The sequence below is a fragment of the Xiphophorus hellerii genome, chromosome 14, assembly GCF_003331165.1.
Source record: "Xiphophorus hellerii strain 12219 chromosome 14, Xiphophorus_hellerii-4.1, whole genome shotgun sequence".
NCBI classification, from domain to species: domain Eukaryota; kingdom Metazoa; phylum Chordata; class Actinopteri; order Cyprinodontiformes; family Poeciliidae; genus Xiphophorus; species Xiphophorus hellerii.
Window position 1 is genome coordinate 3,330,975 of NC_045685.1, and position 22,523 is coordinate 3,353,497.

A 22,523-nucleotide genomic window follows, 5' to 3' on the forward strand; every position below is an offset into this window, starting at 1 on the left:
GTTTTTAATAGTTGATTCATCTAAAAGATACATATTAAATTCACAGTTTGAGAATTAAACTGTTTTAAACTGAGTCATGATAATTATTCCCTTACATTTTACGAGTGCTTAAGATAAATATCTGCAACCCTGCAAATAGACTCTAATAGAGATTTCTTGTACTATGTATAGAGATTTCTTGATGGGTTTACCCCATCCTTAAAAATCAATACATTATACATAGAATACGGCGAAAGCTGTCAAAACATCTCAGTTGCAAATCTATTTGTGATATTTACTGTCACTCCGAGTTCAGACGGTACATCACCCAGTGAGTTTTAGTTTTCAGTGTCATATAAATAGAAGTTAACACCTTCAGTTTTCATGGACAGCCTTTATGTGGAACAACTGTGTCAATGACATAACAAAAAATAGCAAATTAAAAAAAATTATGTTGTACAGACAGACTCTCTTGAAATAATTTCTGTCATCTATCAGTGACTACATGCAGAAGTAGAGATGATTTTTCTCATGGTCGTAATTCTGTGCTGTTGCATTGCTGTACTTGGTTCCGTTGACTGTTAGAGAAACCGACATGTAGAGCGTTGAACACTTTTAAACATCTGCATCAGAGGGCATGTGCTTATTGATTTGAAATATGTACATATACCTAATGTTCAGGCTGTGAATATAAAAAGAAATCTCACACTCGTAAGGCAGCTGGCGGTTAGTAAGTTGTCACCGGAGCACCAGCTCCCCAAAAAGCAAAATGTGTAACGAAAAGGAACTGGCCCAAGCACCAATCCCTGAGGAACTCCACGTTCAGGTCATAATATTCAGATTTAAGCAACTTTAGGTGATATCTACCCTAATAAGGAAAGTCAGAATTTTATGATGCTGTGGTGAAGAGCAACTCAGAGGTTGCTCTTCACCACAGTGACATAAATAGACGTCCGCTGAGTTTGTGGTTTTGTCAACTTAAATATACCAGAGAATATTGCTCTACTTATTCAGAACGTGAACAGAGAGATTACATTCTTTCAGCCTTCAACCATTACGGTGAGAATAAAAACACTTAATGTGGGCAGGTTAGTTTATGTCTTTCTTCTCGGTTACAGGCCATTGTGGCCTTTTACGTTTAGGATTATGCCTCTTCAACTTAAAGGGGTCATTGGTTTCCTCCAGAGGGAGGAGGCCCCTCCAGTTTCGGTCTCAGTCTGGCTGTTATGATTCGCGCTCTGTGTCATTGGGACGAGGTTCAAACAGGTTTTCTCGGGCATGATTATTCACCTGCCTCTCCTCTGAGCCGAGCAAGTAAAGACGAGAAAATAACTGTCATGATGCCTTCACTGAACCAGAAAAGCGAGTTTTTCAGTGTGTGTGTGTGTGAGAAGCAGAGAGAAGGAGGGAGGGAGGGAGAGGCAGAGCGCAAACAGGTGTATCCGATCGGGCAAAGGCAGCACCTTCTTTCACCACACGACCGACCTGATGGCTTAATGTCACTCCTGGACAGAATCCCTACCACACTCTACCCCGAGGACCACGGATCTTTGGACCAGGACCAGGATCTTCCCAGAGTAGACCGTTTTTGAGGATGATCACTCACCGGGAGGCATGACGGCTGCCCACTAATTTCGGATCCTATACGTGGACCGATGAGCTACACAGCTGTGCTGACGGCGTCCCGGCTTGTGCACAGTTAGCAGTAACGCCAAAGGAGGATGACATCTCTGCTCTACAGATTCTCATTGGGTCTCCTTGGGCTCCAGATCTTCGGTAAGATGATTTTTTTAATTTTTTTTTTTACAACACAGGGATGTGACTGAATAATGATAAACTAAGCCTGGATGGTATGAAAGTGCTTTGAAGGCTCCTCATAAAGTCGCAAACGTTTGTGTTGACTGCAGAGTGAGGTCGTTTTCAGCCGATGTGATATGCAAAGTCTGGATTTCTAGCGTACAGGTTTGATGCCCGTCAGAGCAAACACTGTGGAAAACACTGGTAGTGATCACTGAGAGATCAGGAAAAACAGGTTGTTGTTGACCAATCTGCCTACCGAAGCTTAGGAACTGCATGAACCCTTCTTCTTTGTATGCGCTAAGCCTTAAAATGCCACAGGTCAAAAGGTCGTTACACCCCCCCCCCCAGCGGCCCACTCTATTTCTACGGTGTGAAACGTCTTGGCACGCCATGATCTGTCAACAGGTGGTTGTTTGGAAACCTAATGAAGTCAACAACAATCCTTGTGGTGATAGATATGATTGTGACACCTATGGGAAAAAAAGATCTGTCTTCCATCCATGAAGCCAGGACAGGCTGAGGGTAATTCCAGTAATGCAGCGCAGGCAAATTCCACAGTAAGGCCCAGACCTCGTCTGGGGTCACAGACATTCAACCCCCCCTCCCACACCCACACACCTTAGTCTCTCAATACACTCACCAGCTCTGATGGTAAACACATGAATCACATCATTCCCAACTCATTACATTGTCCCACACACAGTGTTAGGACCAACTGTTGCACAAGACTTAATTAAAGCTAATTCGCATCTGGAACCACAAACTTTATTGTGTTTTGTTTGGATAGTGATGTGATAGACCAACAGCAGTTTTCCGAGTCTTGTATATTATGGAAAAGTTTCAACGTTATGGCTTTAACTGTTCCTTATGTTGCCGCATGTCTGATGAGACTCATGGGATTCTGTGGGCAGGACTTTTTATGTCCTCCTTAACAATGGCTGTTCTCTTGCCACTTCTTGAAAGGCTAATGATAATCCTGTTAACTCTGAAGATCCTCCAAAGTTATCTTTGATGAAGCAAAGCACTGAAAGCTAACGTCTTCTGTGGTAGAAATCAGCGGTGGGCTCTGCTAGCTAAAACGTTATTTGCACTAACCGTAAAGCATTTACCATTTACAGTGCATTAGTTTTGCTAACGTTGAAGCATCACACCAACATGGTATTTAGCATAAGTTAAAGTTTTATTTTCAGCCACGTTGATAATTATTGTGTATTAATGGCACAACATGTGTTACAACATTGTAAATCGACCTCAATAAGGTCGATTGCGTTTCAGGAAGTGACTGGAACACATCTTTCACTCATGGTTCCAGTTTTATGGTTAGAGAGTGTTGCTAACGTTACTACTGATTTTGCCTAATTGACTGATTGATTGATTTAGTCAGAAAGCACGCATGAGCATAAACATAAACATGTAACTACTAAAAGATTTCTTAACAGTCAATGACAAGAACTTGAATGTCAAAATTTATTCAACAGAAAGATAACAAAACAGAAAAGTGACATGGTGCTTAATTCATTGAGGGGAAGCTAGGTTTGCTAAATGTTTTTTAAAGTTAGCCAAATAGCTAAAGCCCTAACTGAAAAATTAGCTCAGCTGTTAGCACATTAGCAGATTAGCCAAAGTCTGCCCACCCACCACTGGAGAAAGAAACACTTCCAGGACAGTTGATGAGGATCAACAAGTTTGAGGCCATGAATAAAAATATTTTTGAATCAAAAAGCAGGTATTGTCATCCACTTTACAAACCAACCTGCCAAAGTGTTTTCTGTCATCGTCCCAGCAGGCTAGGAGCAGCTTTGTGTATAATAACATCATAATCATTAGTTCTCCTCAAACCATCCACTCTGCAAGCACTCAGCAGTCGCTAGATCAGTTACATCAGGGCTATGAATGATTAAAATATTGTCCCTAATGGTGTTGCACTGATGTGTCCCTACAGTAGTTCTCTCTATGCCTGATACTCTGTGTTGAGATAAAACTGCAGCACTCATTTGATTGGTGTTTGAGTTTTCAAAAGTCCTTGTTAATAAAAATGAACAAAACCACAAGAGTGAAAACATACCTAAAATATGTCTGTATTTGGATGAGTATCAGCATTTTAAAAGGATTTTTTTTTCATGCCACTCACTACTACAACGATCACCTTATTCATATGTCTTGATGATTTGTGCATTTGAATGGAGGACAAACATTCTTACATGAATAATGTCAACTTTTACACCTTTAATAATATAATTAGAGCTTCACCTTGATGACCTCAGAAATGGCCTCTGTTTTTGTATATCAGCCTATTTAGCTGCTTTATTAACTTTATTGCTACAGATCTAAAACGTTCTGACGTGTGTTATTGTTTGCGAGGCGGATCATCTGTTGGAGGAAGTCGGGCTCCACCCTCTACTTACCTTGCAGCAGACGTCCAGCCCAGTCCCAGCCTTAATTACACTGATCAATGGGATTGGATTCTTGGCTCATTGTAAATATTGCAAAAGCAGCTTTTACCTGGATATCAATGTGACATTTCACATGATTTTAATCAACCATGTTGTGTTGCCAAAAACTGTTTTTTTGGCAACAGTTTTCTGTTGTAAGTTTTTTTTAGAATGGTGGCTCTGTTGCGTAATTTCTGATTTTTTTTTTTTTTTTTTCAAGACTTTTGTCTTGAAAAAACCTTTCTTTGGTTAAAACGTAACTTTTTTTAATCCCTCTGCTTTTGGATTCTGTGCAGCTGGCAGGAATTTTGCTCTTATTATTTTACTTTCTGCCATGATGTGCAACAATGCTGACAAGACATTGGTTTTACAGCTAGGAGGAGCTGATTAGCATTTCAAAAAAGCTCAAACTGACACCTGAACTACGACCCCAGAGGAGTTGAGGAGGAGGCTTTATGGATGCAGAGAGAGAAGGAGGAAGTTCAAGCCATCTCATAGCCCCGACTCCAACGTCTCTCTGCCCGGCTTTCTAACCTAATGGCCAGACAGACTTAAAAAGTGGCCAAAGCAAATGAGGTGGATTAGCAGTTCTTGCTAACAACTGATGGAGTCATCCAGGACATGTTACTGTGGAATATGTTTTCTCTGATCCAGACATTGGGCTGTTAGCTGACAGTCTTGAGACTGTCCCATTAACAGTCTTCAGTCAGAGGCCTCTACAGAGTCATTGCGAGACTGACTGCTACTGGAGATTGCTCCTTCCCAAAGCATCATCATGCACAACAACTCAGAAGAAACGAGTTATGACAACATTAATGCTATTTCAGGATAATAACTGAATTGACTGCAGTCAGAAATAAAAAAATAATAATAATAGTATGTTTTATTTATGATGCCTTTTTTATTTTGAAATCTCAAAGGTCTACAAAAGACCAAAAAAAATTACAAAAGATAATAAAATGAAATAAGATGAGATTAAAATAAACAGCTAAGAAAGTGACGTTTGGAGAGATGAATGGAGAAAATGCTCTTAGCACTGATGCTAATCCTTTTCAAAATCCAAACTATGTGTTTCTGGTGGATAGTTGTAGCAAAACAACTGCAGTGCAAACCAGTTACTTAAGAAATGACCACACCCTACACACAGTTAGCTACCAAGGCTAGCTACTTTACCGCAGCTGTGCCCAGAAACACTCCTACACCAACACCAGGAAAAATGTGGATGTTAGCTTATTGTTGGCGATCGATTAGTGGTGGCTGTCAGGTTGTTTTATAGGACAAAGTTAGGAGCTGCGGGGTTTAAAATGAGCAACACTGCCAGCTACCACTGCTAGCATATCAGGCTACATTACAGAGGTTGATATGCTGTGATACAAACAGCAATGTGCTGGGGCTTAGCTAACCTGCAGGTAAAACAACAGTCATGAAATAATCTAATCTAGCCAAAAAAACCCAGACTTACTCTGTTGTCTTTCCTCCTGCTTAAAGTTCTCTGCATTATAGAGAACACACTTAGCTGCTCCCCCGCCACTTCAACCCCGCCAAGATTGAACAAGTTGTATTAGCTTTCTCCTAATTATTACCTGTCAACGTTCAGTCTGAACCTTCACACTGAGTTGCTCCTAGTACAGCTCTCTTCCTCATGGTCTGGATTGTGGAAAGCAATTTAGCAGTTGTGTTTGCCTCAGGGTTGGCGCCAACGGCCTTCATCTGCACACTGGCTGTTGAACCAACGTCAGGATCAGATTCTGACCTTCAGCGATGGGGTCTGGACTTTCAGGTGGTTTTAGGCAGAAGTGTGTGCATTTCTACATTGGAGGAGGGGAAAATGCTGGTGTTGTCATACAGAAGTGAAACTAGAGATAGAAGTAGGTAGTCTAAAAATACAAACAGCAAGTTTGTAATTCAGCTCTGATCCACTCACCAGTCTGTCGTGTTGAAATAAATAACATAATTATAAAGGCATGTGTGTTGCTTTTGTCTTTTTGTTTTGCCACGTGCCTTATCAGAGGCACAGAATCAGTGAGCAGGTTGTCAACTTCACCTCAGGAATTACAGATGTCACCAAGCAAACAATGAGCTTTGTCTGTATCAGGCGAACGTCTGCAAATTCAGCTCCACTTCTGCAGCGTGCCAGGAAAAAAAACAACAACCTGCTGACAGGTGCAAACAGGCAGGTGCACCTTAACTATTAAATTCAGGTTGCAGAGTTCAACATCATAGCTCTGACTCTGTGTGTGTGTGTGTGTGTCTGTGTGTGTGTGTTGTGTGTCATCTAATACACAAGGCCATTGTGTGTAAACTTTGCTCAGAGGCCACTGTGACTGTGTTGTCCAGATGCTCTGGTAACCTCAGAGAGTTTGCTGTGAAAACTCATCCTGAGCAACTAGTTAAGTGACATATCTTTGCTGGTACTCAGCATGCTTGGTAGACATCTTGTTTTCATTCTCCTCTGTTTTTCTTTCCTCAGTCGTTCATTTCACTTGCGAAGCCTGGTGGTGTTTCATCTGTATTGTTGATCTTAGAAACATCACATAAAAAATGGACTAACTGACGTCAGAAACAGAGGAACATAACCCGCTGAGGCAATTGTTTGCATGGGATTTTACTTAAGGGTTAGAGACATTGTTGCTTCATTTAATGAAACTCATTTAATGTTGTATCACCTTCTAACAATAGACAATTTATTATTTTTAGATGCGTATCTGCTAAAGAAGATGTTTCATTTTAAGGAGGCATCATTTATTTCTATTTATAGATCTGAAAATAAAGAAAATCATAAAACATAGCAGAGCGCTGTGTGTAAAACGTCTTTGCTGGAAAGAAGTTAAATGGAGGTGGAGGTTGATCTTTTTCATTAAATAGGGAGGAGAGAGGAAGGCAACACATGTAGCAATTGGCTTGAGACCAGGAATCGAACCTAGGACAACCGCATTGAGGGCTATAGTCTCTACACATGGTGTGCACTCTACCCACTGAGCCACACAACACCCAGGCAAACTGCAAAAAAAAAAAAAAAAAGTAAATAAAAAAATAGTCTACTAGTGTCGTTTGGTTGTGGAAATTGAAGGAAATTATTTCAGAAAAACAGAAAACTGCTAATAACTGCAATTAGATTTTATAACTATTTTCACAAAACCTGGTGGTACTTTGTGATGTTTTACTGAAGGTTACTTGAAACCATTGAGGGTCCAAAGAGCCACTGGTGAACTGTTTTATACTTCTGCATAAATGTTCTGTACACGACGAAACAATTGTATGCAGAGAACATCTAGTTCTTAATTGATGGCTGGAAACAGAGCTGGTTACCAACCAACAGTCGACTGAAATGGTCCAACTGCCTCCTAAGCACGTCTAAGATCTGCAGAGTCCTGCTATTGAACCGTCGTTTGTCAGAGTCCACTGAAAAATCAGTCCTGAGTTCCGTAATTTTGGGAAATCGGCCAAAACTTATGCTAGAAACTGATCTTATCCACAACCTCGTCCACCTCCACCAAGGTCTGAAAATCAGCCACTGTCGCCTTTTACTCTGTCATGACTGAGAACTGACTGAGAGACCCCGCCCACCAGGTCATGTCTGCACATATGAGGTTAACAATAGTCACTCAACTGTTGTCAATTTAGCAAATGTTTAGACAAAAAAGAAAATCTAAATCAACCAAAATTGGAATAGGCCTGATTGACCAGAAAACTGCAATTGGTGTACATCGAGTCATTCGATTAGGTGTAAGTTCTGTGCCAACATGGAGGCACCGTGATGGAGTGAGCTTCCTCTCAATCCTATGAATCCTATGAGGGATCAAAACGTCCACCAAGAGAATGTCTTTGACCATTTTGGCAATTTTTATGGTCATCCAGTGAGATGGAGAACTGCGTCTAAAGGCAAACCTGATGAAGAAGTTGGCTCAAGGTCAAAAGCTTACAATTTCGATTTAAAACAAAAGCAAAACCTGCTTTGACATAACCTGCTACGTTCGAGAGAATAAGGAAGACTTTAAATGAAATGAAAGCATTTTCTTTTTCATTTTTCTAGCAGGCTCTACCAACAGATTCTGATCATTCTTGACACCAAAATCAGGAAGTCCTGAACTCACACATCAACCTTAGTCTATTGGAGGAACTTTGAGACCATCTATGTGATTCTACAAGGCCTTGAAACAGTATTGACAGCCTTTGTTGTATTTGATTGGGATTTCATGGCAGGTTATCACTAGCAGTATATACTTGTGAAGAAGAAGGAACTGTGGTTTTGGTAAAGGGTCATGATTCCTAAACTCAGCGCCAAGGTTAAACACAATGTTTGCTGCATGCCTGACCAGAGCTGACCTTTACCTGTCGGGTCAATGGAATAAAAAGCAACGGGCAGCACAAAGTCTTTAGGGAAAATTGAACATTTTGCCATTTGTGCAATTAGAGCTGCAAGCCTATTGAAGTATATCTTCAATTTTGGACATCTAGAGACTGAAATGTCTGCCCATTCTTCTTTGCAAAATAGCTCAAGATTAGAAGTTAAGTGATGTTTTGCTGCAGATTCACAGTTGAATTTATACTGGCCCATTGATCTACATCAATTTCATTGTACCGCTGGTTGTTTTTAGGTTCATTGTTTAGTGTATTAGGAGTACAAACAGCACTCATCAGACTCCTATTAAGTCTGACGAGTTTCAACCCAACATAAGACTACCACCGCCATATTTCTCCAATGAGGACAGTGTTCTGCAGCACTTCCAGAAGTACCATGGTCCTCTTGGCTGCTTCTCTGAGTAATACTCTCCTTGTCCGATCTAGTTTATGTGGGCCTTTAAAGACCAGCTAGATTTATACTGGCCTGTGTATGGGTCCACAGCCAGGCCTATATACTGTACATAGGTGGATTTCATCTATCCATGCATCCACCGACTATACCCACTTGTCCTTGAAGGGCCGTAAGGAGGTTGAGGCACCTTGAGGTGGAGTACATCCTGCACAGATTGACAGGATGTACTCCACCTTTCATTTTTCCCACTTATCCTGGGTCAGGCTGCAGGGGCAGGAGCCTAAGTAGGGAGACCCAGACTTCCCTCTCCTCTGCCACTCCGGCCAGTTCCTCTGGGGGAATCCCAAGGTGTTCCAAGGTCAGCCAAGAAGCATGACCTTCAGCGCGTCCTGGGTATTCCTCTGGGTCTCCTCTAGGTGGGATATGCCAGGAACACCTCACCATTGAGGCATCCTAGCCAGGTGCCCGAGCCACCTCGACTGGCCCCTCACAACGTGGACAAGCATTCATGCTTAAGGATAATTTGAGACCAATTAACAGTCATGATTTTGGACTGTGGGAAGACGGCAGATTACCTGGAGAGAACCCACGCATCCATGGGGAAAACATGGAAACTCCATCCAGGAAGATGGAAAGATTCCCTAATTATGAAGACGCAAATTTTATTTAGGATACTCAGAGTAGAGAGGGCTGAATACAAGCAATGTGCTTCACTTTTCAGATTTTTATTTGCAAAAACAATGCATCCTTCCACTTCATAATTATGCACTTCTTTGTCTCTCACAAATGATCACACTATGATAGATGGGAGTTTTTATATGTAACATGACAAAAAACCTGGATAAGCTGAAGGGGGTCTGTGTCCTCTTGTGTGGCACAACATTGACTATCTTCATCTTTTCCCAATCCTTGTGTTTTTTCAGTGATGGGGGTACAGGGACAGTCTGAGGACGCTCCATCAAAGGTTTCCTTTACGACTTTGGAGGAGAAAGAGACCGTCCTGCCCTGCCCGTACGAGCTGAACGAAGAGAAGGTGGTGCAGGTCACCTGGTATAAGATAGGCTCTGATGAGAACAAGGAGCAGATGATTACTGTACACATGACCGATGGCCAGTATGGTAGGTTGAATTGTACTGTGATTATATATGTTGCTTTTCCTCTCTACTTTATCTGCTAACTGACAGTTTCACAGATGCCATTGATTTCCTTCCCCTCTCTTCACACTGATATTATTTCTATAGCTTATCTTGCTCTCTTGTTTGCTTGACCAAGCAAACAAGATAGTTCCCAACTGTGACTCCATGTTTAAATAAGGTAGACTAAAAGATTTTTGCTGTTATTGCCTTAAAATTTTAACTATCAAAATGCTTTAAATAAAAAGTATCATCAGACCGTTGAGGTCTGTTTTGAACTCACTGGACTTTTTTCAGTCACTTTCTTAAATGTCTGTTAAACTCTCTGACTTCTTTTACTGGCCACTCTCTGTGCAGTGTCCGAGAAGTGGAAAGACCGCGTGCACTTTAAGAGCAATCAACCCATAGTGGATTCGACTCTGGTCATCACCAGCACAAAGCCCTCCGATGAAAGCGATTACCTCTGTCAGATCACTCTTTTCCCATCTGGGAGCATTGACAAAGAGATGCATCTCACCGTGCAGAGTGAGTTATCTCTCATAAATCTGATGTAATGTGGGTAAAAACTAACCCAATATAAGTGACGAACAACAAATGCAACCTAATTGTTCACTTTGGTTTAGGTACATAAATCTTTTGTATGTCTCAGAAGAGAAACTGCATAATTCTATTGCTCTCTTTCCTATATGTTACGACCTAGCTAGGCTACTCAAGTGATACTGGTTGGCTCAATCCCACTATTGCATATTTGTCTTGTGTTTCAATGGTGTAGGAAGTCACTCTGCCTAGAGGTTAATTTAGGTTTATTTTGCCTTAATTTGAGACAAAATTAACCTAAGGTTAACCTTAGGTAACCTTAATTTTGCCTAGCTACACATTCATTAGTGTAGCATATTATTGCAATTTGATCTCCAGCTAGATCAGGCTGCCATGGAGTTTTTATAGATACATCCAAAATGTCTATAGTCATGGGCATCAGAACCATGTCTGGTTCTACACAGATGAACACATTAGTGCTCATCTGTGTATGTGTAAGAAAGTAGATCTTTGTTTTATTTCTTTCATTTAGTCTCTTTAGCCTAAATGAAAGCTACTACTATACATAAAGCTACTATACAGCTTGTATAGTAGCCATACAAGCTGTATAGCTACTATGGGCATAACAAAAGCAAAGATAGCCTGACTTGTTTTAACTAATTGGAATAAAAAGTGATGATAATAATAAAAATAGAAAGCTATCCAAACCAGCCTTAAACAACATGAAAAGTAATTGAACCGTTAACTCAGTAACGGTTCTGATTGAATTTAATTCAGTTTATCTCATTTTAATTCAATTCAACTTTGTTCAGTTCAATGTAGTTCAAATGAATTATGTTTATTTCAACTCAACTCAATGCAACTCAGTACAGTTAAATGAAATGAAATTACATTAAATATAATTAAATGAAATTAAACATGCTTCAAATCAGTTTAATTTTGTTCAGATGAATTCAGTTTAGTTCAGTTCAGTGTAACCTAATCCAATTCAACGCAACCCAATTCAACTCAGTTCAATAAAGTGAAATTGATCTGAAATCAGTTCAACTCAATTCATGTTTATTCAATTCAGTTCAATTTGATTCCATTTAATTCAATCAGATTAAGTTAAATTGAATTCAGTTCAATTCAAGCCAGTTTATTTGTACACGGTCAACTAACTAAAAGTAGGACAGAAAGATAAGGTCAGATCTATGGGTCTGAGTGTTTTTATTTTTTTGTGGAACAGATTAATTGCAATATATAGCCTTGAACCTGCTCTAGATGTCCTTTTTCTGATAAACTCATATAACAATCCTCCTCCCAGCCATTCCTATCAGCTCCTTGGATCCTGTCTATGTAAAGGAGGGCGATTCCTACAAGGTGGTGGCCTCCTGTCGCTCTGTGGCCGTCCCACCTCCTGAGCTCTCCTGGGACACAGAACTGAACGGTCATGCTGTCAAACAGATCTCTGACAAGGGGGTTGTCTCCACACACTTCTCTCTGCACCCTCTGAGGAGTATGAATGGAAAGAAGCTGGACTGCCTGGTTCAGCATCCAGTATATGACAAACCGCGCAGGATCCAAAATCAACTGGTGGTGCACTGTGAGTATACATTCAGAGGATAAGTTGTTGCTATTTACGTCATTTTCAGGTTACACTAACGCTAGTAGAGAGAAAGGCAAGCACAACCCTCTTTACTCTCATCTTGCCTTAAATGATTAGAGCCTGAAAATGGCTTCTCTTTCTTTCAGTTCCTCCAAACGCTGAGGTGTCTGGCTACAGTAAAAAATGGTCTGTCGGTATGGAGAATGCTGCCCTGACGTGCAAACATGCAGGAAGCCCTGAACCAGTCCTCACTTGGACCAGGTACAACAACGCTCACCTACCCCTCTGGTTGTCTAGGAACTGCATGACTAACCGTCTGATGTGTCTGGTCGCTGGTGCTTCTGTTAATTCTTGCAGAGCAAAAGTGCAAATTAGTTTTCGGCCTGTTATGTTGTGAATTTAATTGGGATGTTTGTTGAGGTTGCAATTAGGTTGTACCCAGGATGTAGGTAATATTTACAGATACTACCCAGTCATTTGAGATGTAAAATACCCATTAGACGTGGGGTGTTCTTCATCTGCTCCTAGTTCTCTGTACAGCTGAATTTTTCCTATAGGTTGTTCAATCTTACCAATCTGTTCAATCTGTTCAGTTGAATAATGCTCAACATCTGTGTTGAAGTTTTTGTTATCGACTTAAGAATTTTTCAAGCAGCTAGACGTTTAAATTTGTGCTCCTATTTTGAGCTGTAGCAGCTTCATTTCCTCTACAAACATTCTTCCCCTCAGCCCCCCCAAGAACTTTATTTCCAACAAAGAAACATAAGAGGACAAAATAAAACATGGACAGTAGTAGACAAGATATTAACATAAATTCAACAACTAGGGGCATTATAGAACATGTCAAAATTAAATGGGTGCTTGAAGGTTGTCGTCTTTCAAGAGGTGATATAATATGAATTGAAGTTAGCGTTAAAACATTAGCTTCTGCTAACGTGTTGGTGAAGGGCTACACCAACTCGTTTTTCTGCCACCTCAGCACTAGCTTCTGCTAAATAATGTGTCGATGTAGCACTTTAGTGGTAGTGGAACTAACTTTTTAGATAGCAGTGCCCACCACTGGCACTTCATTTGCTTTCGCTGCTCCTCTTTACATCTCTATGTGGTGGTTTGTTTAGAAAGGGAAGCAGAGAGACAATGGAGCTGGGAAGATGAACCTTGCCCTTTATGATTGATGGAAGAGTAGTTCAAGTATTATTTGAGCTTTAGTGATGCTAATCAGCTGCTTCCAGCTGTACAACAACACCTTGTTGCCCCAGTTACGCATCATAGCAACTGTCTGGCAGTAAAAAAGGAAAGGCGAAAAGTTATGCAGTGGTGCTTTGCTTGTTGGTCTGCCATGTAAAATCTAAGTAAGACGTTTAAATTTGTGCTTTTAAGCTGAGAACGTTTGAAAAGGTACTAGAGTTGTGAATACTTCTGCAACACGCTGTGCCCTGACGCTCCAGAGCAGGAAGAGATCTGCTCAGCGAGCTTCGCCGTTTCCTCTTGAACTGTTAAAAACCAGCTGTGAGAGTTTGTGCTGGCCTAATACTGATCAACGATCAGTACGCACGGTGAACTCCATCGGCCAAAACCAAAACCAAAGCCAGCTTTGGGTTTCATTTGAGAAGTGTTTGTCAGATCCACCGCCTGGCGCATTAAATATTCTCAGGGTGTGGCGCAACTAGAAAAATGTGTGTTGCGAACAGAAAGAGTCACAGCCCCTATTAAATAATGAGCGCTGACAGCTGGGCCTGCAAGACAAAAAATACAGAAAGAATGGATTTATCCGCTTCAGAAGTACAATAAGGACTGCTAGGTGTTTCTGTGAGCTGCTGCAGACTTAATGATGATGATGATATGCTTATTAATTGCTATGTTAGTCATGGAAACACCTATTGCAAAGGTGTTTTTGTGAGTAATGCTTAACGTACGCATACCGATCACTCACAGACACACTGGGAAGTGAATCTGCACCCAAAATCTGTTGTTACATTCAGCCTCTTCTTACTCACACAACAGCCGCAGTGGCAGGCAAACCAGTTGGGAGTCGGTGGCAGCAGGTGAAGTAATAGCTTGTGTCACAGTGTCATGTTGTGGCTTGTGCAGAAAGCAGACAGATGAGACAGTTTCACACGAAGAAGTCGGAACGTAGAAGAGGGCAGGAGGAGGGTTCAAATGGAAAAGGGAAAGGGATGAACAGAAATGAGAGAGGTGAACCAGGAGCAGAGAAGTGGGGTGGAGTTAGTCATTAGTGGTGAGGGTAGGTGGAGGGGGTGGGGTGAAGAGGAAATGAAGTTGTCGGATATGTCTGATAAGCTATGAGAGTGATGCTATCACTCCGACGTGTTAGATGCAAATGTAAAAACAGCAAGTTCCTCTTTCCGACTCGTGACACGGAGCGCTGTGAAATAAATGAGCTCTGTGTGAAAGCTAACTCGTTAGCCTCGCTGAATGGCGGCTAACTGGAAACGTCTGGGCTCAAAACAACCCAGTTTGGGCTGTTTTGCTAGCTTAGTGTTGGCTCTGATGTAGTCCGACCCAGGCCCGGATTGACTGAACTCAGTCTGGTTTATTAAGGGTAGATTTAGGTTGGTTATTTAAATCATTCTGTTAATATTATGGATTCAAAAGCGTTAATATTATGCCTCATTATATTCCTATGATTTAGAGTCTAAATGTTCATCGCGCTGCCCCTCAATCATTGGTTGGTGTGAATAGCTGATAGCTGCTGATTGGACAGATGTCCAGAATAGAAGAACTATAACCACAAAATGTCATGGCTGAAGAATCTGTTCACAGAATTCTGTGTCCAATGATAATATTTTTTAATGTACCCATATTGACCGCTTATTACCTTTTAACAGAATCTGACTTCAAAATTTCTAAACTACTCCTTAAGTATTTTCATTTGGCATATTTCTATCGTCTTACCATTTCTTGCCGAAGTCTTATCAGGTAGTTGAAGCGTGTTTTGTAGCCCAGCAAGCTTTGTGGGGGACGCATGTGAATATGTGTGCTTTGAGAGACGGCAAGTTGATAAGTTATGATGAAACTCTAATCTACGTAAAATGAATGAAATGCATTCAAAACAACAACTACAGCGGGGCAACGCCCTTCACAGATGCTGAACTCGTGAGTCACCCAGCTGGTCTGGGTGCTTAGCTGAACAAATGCCTATTTTGCCTCACACCCTCTCTTCTAAAAAAAATAAGAATATTGTTAAGATTGGGTGCGAAGCTGTCAGTTAGAACAATCAAACGTCTTGATCTTTCATCTTTATGTGCTGATCTTTCCTGTTTGCTTGTTGCCAAACAGCCACACGCTCAGATGGACTCTAGGTGGGGCTGCAGCACCCGACATTTTTCCTCTGGACAAAAATAGTGCCCTTCTGAAATTGTTTGTTGTTTTGTATTTGTTTCTTTTTTTAACAGTATATAGTGTGTGGCCCAATGTAGCATTTCTGGCTTTAAAAACCTATAAAGTTATTTTCTGGGATTGCACTTATCCATCCTCCCAACAACGTTGATCAGCTTCCCAGACCCTTGTAAAGAAAAGCATTGCCATAACATGCCACCTCCACTGTGTTTCATCATGGTAATTTTTTTTTTTAAAATAAATAAACAAAATAAGCAATCCACAGAAAGAACTGTTGAATAATTTTGCTCTCATCTGCTCAACATTTACAACATGGCTGGTAGTGAGTTGGAACTGGGATTTTATCTCATCAATATTTGCCTTTTTTGATCTGTAGAGTGCAATTAAGGCTGCAGAACATAATGTTATTAAAAACATTTGTTTTACATATTTGTTGTAACTCTCACCATGTCATGACAGCATCGTATGAGACAGACAATCTGTGAAAAAACTCGAGCTCCTCTGTCTTCTCTGAATGCTAGCTAGAAACAACCAATCAGAGGCGGGTTTTAGGGCTGTTAATCACAATCTGGTGTGGCACTGCTCACCCCCCCCCCCCTCCCCTCTCCCCTGGGTCTCTGCTACCGCTACAGTTTTTCCATGTAGGCAGATTCTGTTGTAAATGCTCAGCCTAGTTAGCGTTGCTCCTGACGACCGCAGATGAATGGTTAAAAGTTCTTCTGCCATTAGCGCATTTAGCAGCAAATACATGAGATTGAGTGACAAGATTAAGCCCCTCCTCCTAGCTCTGATTGGTTGTTTTTGACCGGGAGCGGTGTATTTCTTCAGAGGTGAATAGCAGCTCAGGGAGCAGGTGCAGGAGGAGATCAAGCTTATCGGTCTCATAACAAACTGTCACAGCATGGTGACAGTTTTAACAAATATGTAAAAAAAACCAACAACATATTCTTTATAAAAGTTACATGACCCAGCTGATTTTAAAAAAATTTTGCCTCCAGATTAGGTGGGCAGCTTCCTAGCGGTGCAGTTCCTCACCCCGATGGAAGACTCGTCTTTGAGCGACCCCTTAACACCAACGACTCCGGCACCTATCAGTGCTTGGTGAAGAACTCAGAGGGTGAAGATAAGGATACTGTGACCATCGCTTTAGGAGGTAGCTGACCGAGTGACCTTTCACTCTAACGCAAACTGTGAGAATCCATGATGAATCTGTGTGTGAACGGCATTAATCTAAGCGTTCTGCTTCCGCAGCAGAGACCACAATCGATCTCAAGAAGTTGATGTTCATCATTGCGGGAGGCGCGGCGGCCGGCCTGCTGATTCTCATGCTCGTCCTCACTTGTCACCACCAACGCAAGAACAAGAAGCTGAAGAAGGAGCTGACTCAGAAAAAGTACAAGATAAGACTGTTTGTTTTTTTTAAAATGAAGATTAGATCAAATCAGATTCAGATGATCATTTCCAGAGGGCAAATTGACGAAATATGCATGAATGAAAACAAGTTAAAAGCCATGAAGCAGTTTTGACAGAACATACAGCAGATGTGTGTGTCAATGTGAAGAGAGATGAAAAAAATTAGAATATAGTTATATACATTATCTATATGCGATGCAGCATTAAAACATGGGCTAAATGTTGTTTTCCCATCTCATATCTTTCCAGAGAGGAAATAAGCACTCTGTCCAGACAAGCTTCGTTCAGGAGGGTGAACTCTGTCAGCACTGATGCCAGAGACGTGTTACTAGAAGTTAGTCTTTAATGTGCTGAAATCACTACGTTTTCAACAGTCCTCTTATTAGTTGTCATTTTTGTGTTTTTCTTCCCCGCCCGTTTTAACGAGTAAACTTGTATTTCTTTTCACTGCAGCTTGACGAACACCACCCTCTGAGGGTGGAGGGAACCCTGAGGAACAGCCTGTCATCCCTCGGGGTCAGTCTACAGATCAATGTAAATCTGCATGCAAGGCCGGGGCCTGGGACTGAGGCTTTACTGTCCAGATGCCGCGCGGCTAAGTTCTGAAGTTCGGCATTTCCGATCTGAACGTAGTGCGTCTCAGACTTTGACATCAACAGTAACACAATGAATAACCAAAGACCTTTCAGACGGCGAGTTTTTTGGGGACGTTTGGGTTCTTTGGCTTTACATCCTCACTCCTCTCTAAACTTCTTGTAGACAAGTAATTTGGCTGTTGATTTTGAAGTATGATAATGTAAGCCTAATAGATTCAAAAAGTCACTTGTTACTATAAAAATGTCAAAGATATAGCTTAGCTCTAATTTCTCACCAGTCAGTAGTTGTGTGTAAGTAAAATTATGATACCAATTTTGTTCGAACTTTTAAAACGTCACAAAAACAAAAAAACAAAACAAAATGGGAAGTAGGATTTATTCCATCTACTGGTTTGGTGCGACTCAACCTACACTCAGTGTAATTTGGTCAGATGCTGACGCTACGTATGGCTGTAATAAATAAGTAAGATGTAGCGGTTGCAAACTAGCATGGACCACACACCTCAGAAAAATGGAGAGTCCTGCCCTCTGTGCTGGAGGATTGGATTTTGAAACTTTTCTGAGTTCTGTGCCGCTGGTGATGCAGAGACCCATCAGTGAATGGGAAAGTTTGAAATTTAAATGGCAAACTCACTTTGTCTCCTAATGTTTTGGAATGATAATCCACTGACAACAGGAAAAATCCTGTTTCAGTGGATTATCCTGCCAAAGAGCTAAACACTGTTTACGATAACGTCATTACCAAAGTCGATCATGTAGAAGCTTCGCATAGGTTGTACATGGACTGCAAACTGCAGACAAACCTCCTGACAAAAACAGCTCAGTAAACACAAGAGGCTTTGTTTAGCTAATGAAGCAAACCGCTATGTTTTAACTAACCCACAGGTATAAGGTGGTTGATGGCTAGATTTGATTTGGTGTAAGAGAAAAAAACCAAGGCAATGTCAGACCCACTAGCTTTGTAGCATGTTAACAAATAAATGCTGTCACCCATAAGCTTCCTATCATGCTAACAAGAGTATGATATCGCCCATTAGCTTCATAGCATGCTAGCATCCTCTCTGAAAGGAGGAATAGAAGCCTTCTGTTTAGATGTTGTGTCATGGCAGAAGGATAATATTTTAGGATTTTTCGGTGTGGGCTCTTCTGTGTGTTTCAGACGGTTAATTAGAAGGCTGCATCCTCTAACCTGTTTGTTTTTGCTTCCTTTTTAATATTTATTTTAATGCATTTGATTGAAATAAATCTTGTTGTTTTACTAACTTTAACAATCCAGTGTAGCCCTTGAACGTGAAAAGGCTCAAAGGCATGAATGCATTTGCAGTACCCTGACCCTGATGTTTTGCAATATAATTGTAAAACATCTTGGTTAGCACAGAAATATAGCTTTGCATATTCATAGCTCTGAGCAAACTAACCTTATCACACGACCAGGAAACATTACTATCTATGCAGCTGATAAGTTCATCTGTTTCTGTTAAAAAAGAGCATTTTTTTCTGCTTTAACAGGAACAGGCCCGTTGCCGTGACAGCAGATCAACTGTCTCAGGTGGGCGCGGAGGAGGGGCTCCCGCGTTTGACTCTTTAGGCAGACCGTCCATCTACAACAACTCCCGGAGGGGAAGGGACAGGCCTATGGATCGGGACAGCGAAACCCGGCTTAGAGTAGAGCAATATGTGAGAAACAGCAACATGTCCTTGGTAAGTGTCTCATGCTGCCTCTAGCATGTCTAAGCTTGCATCTACCAAGTTATGGAAAACTTCTCACCCAGCTTACTAACCCCTTGCATATTTGCCTGATGATAATGAGACTAGTGACCGTCTCTTTTCTGCCATTGCAGCAGGACCCTCGATTGCTTCCTCCTCTGCTGCAACCGACATATCCCGTGGTCCGCTCAACGGAGATCATAAGACAGATGAACGGCAATGCCGTCATCCCAACAGAGGGAGGTTCCCATTCAGGGAGCGCCATAAGGAACTACCAGCCCCCTCCCATAAGCTGCACATACCAACAAGTGGCGTACGATGAGGATGAGATCGACGAAGGGCTGGGAGGCCCTGCCAGTCAGGAGCATCCTGACGATCAGGATAGCGTTGCCTCCAGCTCAAATTTCTCAAAGAACAGAATAAGCCCTCAGCCTCACAATCATAACCCCCACACTTCATACGTCCACAAGGCCCAGATTGTTTAGCCGGTGGCAGCAGAACCTTAGGTGAAACCCCAAAACTGGGCAGTTGTGCTTTTGGACACAAGTCACCCAGAAAAAGCATCTTTTACTTTCTGCTCAGTGTGGGAACTGACTTCACTCAAGGGGAACAACTCCTGATCTCCGCACGGACATTTAGAGATCAGTCGCATTGAAAACAGACCATATGACTAATTTCCCAGTCGTTGCAGCTGCGTCGGCTTTTGCAATACCTTGTTGTTTTAAGAGGGTTCAGCTGACAGGTGAACACAGCTGAGAGACCTTGTGCGTATACACCTGAAGCATTTCATACCAGTGGAAACCAGGAAATGTGGGAGGAGTATCAAAAAGAACAACTGTGTGGGAAAGTATGTAAATCAGAGGAGTCGATTGCAACACCAGCAAAGCGAGGGCGTATTGCTGAGCCGGTGGTGTTTGGTGGAAGAGTAACCGTGCATGTGACAAATTCGCGGATGCACAACTGTTTGGGAACTGATCCAGAAGTTGTGTGAGTGTCTGGCCACACCTGAAACATGCATACCTCTGTATTGTCTCTGAGTCTTTCTCAGTCTGCATTCATCTCAGGCGTTAAGACAAGAAAATATTTCTCTATGTTCATTTTCAGCACATACGGACTGATTTACGTCCGTTAGACTGTGTCTTATTAAAGTGACAGTCAAAAAGTTTTTTCCTTTTAAAGTTCAGACGTTTCCACATGCAAGGTCGGTTGTGTCCTGTAACTTTGCAAATTTAAAAACTCCACGTCATGCTTTTTCACTCACGGATACTGTGAAAAGAAGTTCAGTACACCCAACTTCTACATGTTTTTAATGAAAATTGACATTGTATATATTGAAAGCATAAAGGCGCATGAAACACAAGTCAGTTCACACCTTTGCCAACTTGTCACAAGATTTGTACCCAATGAAATTTAGTTGATTTCCTTTTGTAATTCTGTTGGTTTTTAAATTATAAAGTATAAAGTCACACAAACTCTTAATTCGCACTTATAATTTAATTCAATTAGATGTTATTTTTAGAAGACTTCACTTTACCGCCCCACTGCCACTGACTGGTGTTCTGACTGCTGTATCAACCAGCTGTGACATGTTTCTATTCGATCAAACCACAGTATAGAAAGTCTTCACTGACAGCACATAGCCACGTTTCCTTTCAAAAGGCTGTGAGTAGATTCTGAAAACACTCTACAAATCATCAGTTTTGGAGCAGGCAACGTCCCCCTGGTGGGTACGAATCGACGCTCGGTCGGTACGAAACATGGCAGCCGACTCCTGGTATCGGACAAAATTAAGTATGAGATTACAAAGAAGCAAAAGGTCCAATAAAGTCTGTTACATGTGGAGTTGCCTATTGCGCTCGCATGTGGAGCTACAGCATACTAAACTCAATAATGAATGTAAACACGGACATTTTTGTCTACAAGCTGTTCTGGGAGAGTTCCCTGCCAATGTGGATCTTCGATAGCAGCAACAGAATTATGCCTTTACAAGAGGAATGTGACGTTATCTTTACCAGTTTGATACTCTGACAGAACCAAATATGTATTTTCCTTTATTTTTATTATCTGTGGACTGTTGGTTTTAACGTTTGGTCGCGATATGTTGTAAGTGTTGTTGGGCTCTGTTACTTCCCTCATAGGGGCGTGCCAAAGGGAACATGAAAATGTGTTTTGCTTTTTCTTTGTAGAAATTTAAGTATTATTTTCCTCCATGTTACACAGCTTTCCTGCTGCATATATGGCTGTATCCCCGAGTTCGAGATCTTTGGGTCGAATGTTTAAGCAGTTTGTGACAAACAAAGCACTGATCCCAATCACCTCAAAGGCCGAGAGCCGTTGAACGGCTCGCTGTCGATTTGTTGAGGAAAAGCTCTCCCTGCTGTGCATAGCTGGGAACTGCAGGTGGCTGGTAGAATTCACTGAGCTATGAATTATTATTTTTATTCCAAATATCGTTGTGTTTCAGAAGAGCTTCCTGATCTGGATTTTTGTTTTTCCCTTGGAGGGCGGTATGACATAGAGGACAAATATGGGAGGGTAAAATAGCCTCAGTGTGCATGGCGTCATCCAGTTACTCGAGGGATTTTTTTATTTTTTTTAATTATTTTTTTTACTTTGAACATGTGAACCAATGCAGAGGACGTCAAAGTTTAAATAAATACTAGATCATCACTGTGGCCCTTGTTTGCTTCAAGCTTTGCCCTGTTTATCTTTCTTTCCACTAACTTCTAAAGGGTGTCAGCAGGAAAAACAGGCGCTAAGCCACTGTGGGAACAGTTTTAATCTCTAAGTACATATTCATATATAAGGTCAGCACATAACTGCTTTTGGTACACACTGCTGTTTGTTGGGTCACAAGTTACGTGAACGCATGTTCCCAGTCTAATCAGACTTTATAAAATTGCATTAAGCAGTAGGTTATTACAAAATTCTATATTAATTAGAATGGGAGTTTTTTTTAAAAACACTACAATACTGGGAAAAATGTCTTGGAGTTTCTCAGGTCTTTAAAACTTTAAAGCAACAACAACAAAAAAAAAGGTTCGCACATTTCAGTTGAGATTTACCTTTCAGCCCCGGGGTTTCCTCTGTTGGAGTTCAACATGTTTTTGTTCTGCTTCAACTTGTCAAAAAATGTGATTGTCATCAGATTACAGATGTGCGATTGCAATCACTCATATTTGTATATTAAGGGAAGTAAATCGGCAGTACCCCCCCTCCTCC

The 22,523-nt window shown here is 41.3% G+C and overlaps 1 protein-coding gene and 1 long non-coding RNA gene across 4 annotated transcripts; both read left to right on the forward strand.

The window, feature by feature from the left end:
• Positions 1-1,395: 1,395 nt before the first annotated feature.
• Positions 1,396-21,976, forward strand: LOC116732822 (nectin-4-like). Of its 3 annotated transcripts, none has more exons than XM_032583320.1 (11): positions 1,396-1,755; positions 9,891-10,085; positions 10,458-10,625; positions 11,944-12,222; positions 12,372-12,486; positions 16,584-16,738; positions 16,840-16,978; positions 17,248-17,332; positions 17,452-17,532; positions 19,104-19,295; positions 19,436-21,976. In XM_032583320.1, exons 1-11 carry the CDS (start codon positions 1,701-1,703, stop codon positions 19,784-19,786), a joined length of 1,815 nt encoding a protein of 604 aa, XP_032439211.1. In that variant the 5' UTR covers positions 1,396-1,700; the 3' UTR covers positions 19,787-21,976. The 3 variants fall into 3 exon arrangements, with proteins under 3 accessions (XP_032439211.1, XP_032439210.1, XP_032439213.1); XM_032583319.1 differs by having other exon boundaries at positions 1,397-1,755; positions 16,837-16,978; XM_032583322.1 differs by having other exon boundaries at positions 1,397-1,755; positions 16,837-16,978; positions 17,452-17,514.
• LOC116732823 (uncharacterized) lies at positions 5,156-6,176 on the forward strand. Its single transcript, XR_004341893.1, has 2 exons — positions 5,156-5,295; positions 5,336-6,176. It is a non-coding gene; the product is annotated as an uncharacterized LOC116732823 (long non-coding RNA).
• Positions 21,977-22,523: the final 547 nt, after the last annotated feature.

Excerpts from the sequence above, each read along its gene's own strand:
- LOC116732822 (XM_032583319.1), top strand. The coding sequence starts at position 1,701 with ATGACATCTCTGCTCTACAGATTCTCATTGGGTCTCCTTGGGCTCCAG. Across the intron at positions 16,979-17,247 it reads AAGGAGCTGACTCAGAAAAA|AGAGGAAATAAGCACTCTGT; the intron begins GTACAAGATAAG and ends ATATCTTTCCAG. Across the intron at positions 19,296-19,435 it reads GAAACAGCAACATGTCCTTG|CAGGACCCTCGATTGCTTCC; the intron begins GTAAGTGTCTCA and ends CTGCCATTGCAG.